The sequence below is a fragment of the Nymphaea colorata genome, chromosome 8, assembly GCF_008831285.2.
Source record: "Nymphaea colorata isolate Beijing-Zhang1983 chromosome 8, ASM883128v2, whole genome shotgun sequence".
In the NCBI taxonomy this organism is placed as follows: Eukaryota; Viridiplantae; Streptophyta; class Magnoliopsida; order Nymphaeales; family Nymphaeaceae; genus Nymphaea; species Nymphaea colorata.
This window is the reverse complement of record NC_045145.1, coordinates 3355693-3361720: the sequence shown is the minus strand read 5'-3', so window position 1 is coordinate 3361720 and position 6028 is coordinate 3355693. Positions and strand designations below refer to the sequence as shown.

General features: G+C 41.7%; 1 protein-coding gene across 1 annotated transcript; it reads right to left on the bottom strand.

Moving 5' to 3' along the window:
* Nucleotides 1-3520: 3520 nt before the first annotated feature.
* LOC116258585 (UDP-glycosyltransferase 708G1-like) lies at nucleotides 3521-5818 on the bottom strand. Its single transcript, XM_031635783.2, has 2 exons — nucleotides 3970-5818; nucleotides 3521-3886 (listed from the first exon to the last, which is right to left on the bottom strand). Exon 1 carries the CDS (start codon nucleotides 5481-5483, stop codon nucleotides 4089-4091), a length of 1395 nt encoding a protein of 464 aa, XP_031491643.1. The 5' UTR covers nucleotides 5484-5818; the 3' UTR covers nucleotides 3521-3886; nucleotides 3970-4088.
* Between the last annotated feature and the right edge of the window lie 210 nt (nucleotides 5819-6028).

Sequence of the window (6028 nt, the reverse complement as noted above, 5' to 3'; positions counted from 1 at the left end):
CAAGTTTAAATGAATGGAGTTCTTGTAACTCAAACTTGACTCGTTTGTAAACAAGTCGAGCTCGAGTCCAGTTTTTAAGAGTGAGTTGGAATCGATCCAGAGGTCATTTTGCAGCCCTACCTAAAAGTATATTAAACTAACTAAACCCATAGGGATCCGGCCAGTCTGGATCGCTTTTAATCATTGGTCGTATTCAAATCTGATCAAGTGATACTAATTAGTTAGGCAGAAGGAGGTGTTCATTGAAAAGTTGGTTCTACCTTATCTGTAGTTATAAATGTCGTTGCCGCATTGCATTAATTACACTGCACTTGCGACTACTCCTTGGCAAGTTTTGAGGATTCCAAAGCCCCACGGTTCAGAGATCATATTTCTTGCTTTAATGTTTGTTGATGAATTCATTCATTTTCGTAAAGCAAAGTTGAATCTAACCTGCTGTTTGGAAAGAATATTTAAGGAGTTTGAGTTGAAAGCATATATAAAATATAACCCTTATAAATCCACTATAACCCCTTTCTATACTTCAGTAGCATAGCTGTGAATAGCAAGAAAATTTTGGGTTGGAATGTGGAGCAACTTCTCATTACCTCTCTAGGTCTGTCATTATTCACTGGTAAGTGTACAGATGTTCTATGTACACCATTGCTAGAGAAAATTGAACAAAACCAATGTGATTGGAAATGTTCTTGCCCTACCCTATAGAGGAAGGATATGTCTTGTTAAACATACTCTCTCACAGATTGTTAGGTACTAGGCCAAAGCATTCCAACTTCCTAAAGGGACTATTCAAGCTATTAAGAGGTTGATGACCAGATTCATTTGGGGTTACACGGCGGAACAACACCACATCCATATGGTTGGATGGGACTCAAGAGGGTGATATTGACCTCAGAGAGATTCAAACTCTCAATAAAATATATACAATTACAAATAAACACAACATGCATTGTTAAGAGAATTGTGATGCAGCCACTCTCAACTCCTGAATTCGAGAAAGGCATGAAGAAGAAGAAGAATGGAGAATGTACATCTGGTAATCGAAGCCCCCCCCAAGCTATGAATCGTTATTGTTTTTGGCTTGCACCAATAGGTTGCCTATGCTCGATAAATTGAAAAGGTTTGGAGTGCCTTTCGCGAATCAATATAGCTTATGCAAGGAAAATGAGGAAAATATGGACCTCTTTTTCACTCAATGTAAATTTTCAAAAGGGGTATGGAAATGTACAGTAAGGAGGTTTGATACCCATGTTCTCAAATTGAGAGTCCCAAGCTTCAAAGATGGTGGTTGTCGAGCATATGGCAGTCATTGCGTGATTGGTACCATTTGGAAGCTACGGAACCATGTAAAACATGGAAACTTTGTCATTTGAAGGGATGTAAGGAGTTTATGAGAAAGGCTGCTTCTAAACTCCAAGAAGTACTGTGAGGTAGAGGTATGGTTTTCCACCAATATAGAACTAAACATAGGAGAAGTTCCTACTCCCCCAGGCCAAGCCCATCTACAGATTGTCTCGCATGCTAATAATCACATTACCTATATTTCATTTGGTATCTTCATGTTTGATGGTCAGGTAGCAAAAACTAGCCTCTTAGTGCATTGTACCCCTTCTTACTCAACTCCCTTAAAGCTGCATGAAGACATTTTGCTATCAGTTCCTGATCCGAAGGGTTCTAATATTAGCCTCATTTTGGAGACGTCGCATCAAGAGTTGCTTGGCAAGACCTACAAATGCATCGAATAGAGGCTCAATGTTTTTTTGTTGTAGAAATTTATCTCTGTTAAATTCTAACCTTCTTCTGGAGCTGAACTATACTGGGACAATTTGATTGCAAGCTAGATCTGTCCTCTTTTAGTATTTCTGATTTGTCCGTATATCCATTTTATTGTAACTGATGAGGGCATCTCCGGCAGGTTCGCAGCAAAAGAGAGATTTCCATAAAAACACCACTTATTCTTACCAATGTAGATAATATAGTTTTTTTCTGTAAGGCGAACACTCAACTGCTGAGAAATCTGATGAAGATCTTTAACGAGTTCGAGAGGACAGCGGGAAAGATCATTAACCCAAACAAGTCAACTATGGTTCCTTTCCGGTTATGGTGTCTATAAGTGCCACCCCTACTTATATTCTTGGCTGGAGTGTCAAATCCTTGTGACAAGGTCCGTGGCAAAGTTGTAGTTGGGGTTCTACGACAAGGGAGAAAGGAGGAGGAGTGGCGGTACATGACTTTGGCAATTAGGGGGCTAAGTGATTTGGTATTTACCTATTACAATATATATATATATATATATATATATATATATATATGTGTTTTATGTTTGGGGGGTGCGGGGAGAGAGAGAGAGAAAGAAAGAAAGAGAGAGAGAGAGGAGCAGAGACAACAAAGAGTAGCCTACACAAGAATCGAACAACAAGAAGTGTATCTCATTGGGTCCCTTGCTTGACCTTCTCTCCTGACTGGATAAGGAAGAGTAGGGCTCATGGAGACGTGTCTCTGTCTACTCTTAACAGCCGTAGACGTATGTTAGAAGAAAAAAAACTAACTGCATGAATGTGATGCCCATACTTGAAACCTCAGGTCAAGAAGATCTATATCTTTTTTTTAATTTTACAAGTGGAGAAAGTTCAAACTTGAAGATGCCAAGGCAGTAGAGTCTAAGGATCGGTTCTAAGAACAGCAATCACGGTCACTCCATCTTATGTGTCCCAAAAATTAGCCTTGCCAATATGCTTCAAGAGAAAAAAAGTGAGGGTTTCCAGAGCAAAGTTGAGGGGTGAAGCCGTATGGTTTTGCAAGGTACCATGGTAGGAGAAGATCGCGTGCTCTTCCCCCTCCATGTAATTAGATTAAATATATCAAGCCTTTTTTTTTTTTTTTTTCGTTCTTAGAGAACCCATCATGTGCTTTAGCAAAAAGAATGCATAAACGTTAAGATGTTTTTAAAAATACCACACCTTTGTCATATAGGAACCTATATAGGGAATATATTTTTCTTAGATAAAATTGCAGAACTAAAGCCAAGCACTCCTTTATAAATAACTTTTTCCTTTAAAATCCCGCTATTTAACCACGAGTTCTTTTTGGGAGAATCTTAGAAACCAAGTAAAAAGCCAAGAACTTGATCTTGTCAATATAAAATAAAACATTTTTATTAAAACTTCTGTAAGGCATCGAATTGTTTTGTCTCAACAATGATGTGTAAGTAGGTTTTCACCTTTCTTAATATTTTGTTATACATAAAGTAACGAGCTCAAATCGTCTGGCTATTTTGAGTTTCATTCAATCACGACTGTTCGCTCCATTGCACTAAGAAGCTCAGAACTAAACAGAAAATTTAGAAATTCTACAAATATTTCTCAAAAAATATTCAAATATTTTGTATTTTTTTTTTAAAAAAAGCAGTACTTCTGTTTTAATTTATTTAATTCAGGGTTCAGTGTTTAAAAAAAAAAAAAAAGCAAAGCTGAGGTACATGTGGACAATTGCCCACACAGTCCAACGCCAAGACACAACGATGAGCTAGAAAAATCCAACTCTACAACCTTATCATTACTAAGAAACATTTTCACGACACAAGAAACAACAAAAAGATGCGTGAAGCAATGTCATTACATTCGACTGAAAAGGAAATAAAGGAAAATACGAACAGGCATCAGACGAAACAAGGAATGTGTCGTTCAAATTGCTGCTGTCGAACAGGCATTTCAACAAACAGTTAGGAACAACACAGAAACGAGAAAGGATGGCCTCCCGTGAAATTGCTTTTCTTTGAAGATGAACAAATTCAGTAGTTCCCCGAACAAAAGAATTGGAGGTTTCCATTCCTGCTCCTGCCATTCGTGTGACAGAAGGGCGAAAAAAGAGACTCGGGTAATAGTGATACCTGCAATCCTAAGAAGAAAACCAATTAGCCAGCTTAAATTGAGTTCATATTGCTTCTCAAACAAAAGCAACCGAACAGCATACTTTCTGAAACCACCAAAGTAGTCATTCGTACTAGACAAATTTCTGCATCTAATTTATTAAATTGGCACTCCAAATTCAACCTCCACATCTAACTCATTAGGGAGAACAAGGTTCCAAGACTATGCAACTGCTTTCCATCTACCCATGAGTTCGGCCAGCGTGCTATGGGAGTCTCCGGCCACGCCAATGGACCTCCGAGCCGCCTCCTGCAGCCGCCGGGCGTGCTCCTTCACATGCTTGTCTTCCATCCACATTCTCAGTTGCCTGCCAATCTCCTCGCCCTTGATCAGCCCTCCTCCATTACACCCTCTCCAACTCCTTTTCCAGAACCCCAGTCCACTACTCTCCACAACCATAGCATTGAACAACTGATCTCCAAACTGTGGCCATCCAAAGATGGGCACCCCATGCCACACTGCCTCAACCACTGAGCTCCAACCACAGTGACTGAGGAACCCACCGACCGAGCCATGGGCCAACACTTCTTCTTGGTCGGTCCAACTGTCTACAACCAGGCCCTTGGGCTTAACTCTTTCCACAAACCCATCAGGCAACACATTCTGAGCTTCGCCTTGGCTCTCCTCTTTGTCCACAATCTTGGTCTTGAGCACCCACAAGAAGTTGCAGCCAGCCATGTCCAGCCCATTGGCCAACTCCTCAATCTGCTCAGGCGCCAGAGCGTGGCGACTCCCAAAGCTGATATACAGCACAGTGCCTTCAGGCTGCTCGTCCAGCCACTCGGTCACATGGGCACAACTCTCGCCGCCGGCGGGCCTTCGACCCACCAACGGGCCTATGGGAAACACGCTCGGCAACGACATCGGCGCAACCTTCCCACCATTGAGTGCCTGTAGAGACTCTGCCTCCAAATTACAGCATGTGTTAATGAGAACTCCAGCTGCTCTGCTGAGAGCGCTGTTGTTTTTGAGCAACATGGTGGTGAAGAGGTGCTTGGGGTTCCTTAAGACCGGCGGCATATAGTAAGACGGGAAGGCACCGACGCCCCGAATCCGAATTTCGTCGATCGGGTCGCCATTAGGTTCGGAGCTTGAGAACCAGGTACTGAAAGCAAGCATGGTTGCAGAGGAGGAGAAGAGGACGTAGTTCGGTATAGAGAGTGATTCTGCAACGTCGCACATGCATGAAGCAAGGAAGATGTCGGAGATGAAGGCAGCGATGGGGGCCTTGGTAGCAAGTTCGCTTAGCAGAGGGAGAAGTTCGTCCTTCGAGCGGCTCAAGGCATCATACTGTAGGAAGTATGGATCAGCGGTCTTGTGGTGGGAAAAGTCGGGGTTCAGGGGAAGAGGGTCGTACCGCAGAGGTTGTATGCTTGGAGAAGATGAAAGGAATTGGGAAATATGGTGTGATTCTGCAGATGAGACTGTGGATTTGGTGGCAACAAAGACGACGTTGAAGCCATGTTCGACGATGGTCTCAGCAAAGCGGATGAACAGCAAGATATGAGATATGCCCGCACTAGGAACCAGCACAATCCATGGCTTCTCAGAGTTCATGGTGCAGGACTCGATGATGGCTGCTAAAGATCGGAAATTTAGAAAGCTATTGAATTGGAGGGCAAGTTACTTGCTTGGAAGAAAGGGAAATTTTCAAAACGAACATTGAAAATGTGTTAATAAGAAAGGCAATTGGTAGTCAATTGGAAAGATCTGAGGCTTGTGTGAGATCTGAAGTGAAAGAAAACTATTGTTCAGGATGAATCCAGGGTCCACGCATGTCCGGTTGCCTTTTTAATCTGTAGTTTGTCTTGAATGTCTTCTTTTGTTTTTTATATTATAACCTTGCGATCCTTTCCAAATTCCAGCTTTTAAATCGATGGTGAAACCCTCCACTTGCTTGGGAATTATTTATAAAATTTTAATTTCTATTGTTAAATGACTGCGACTTTTTTATTGTTTCAAATTCGCCTCTGCATTCCATCTTTGTGTCTCTTGAATTCATGGTGTCTCCAAGAAAAACAAGAAGAAGAAGAAGAAGCAAACCAGTCGAGGGATTGGGTAGTGGGGTACTGAAACCAAGAGAAAGAGGACACCCCAATTAC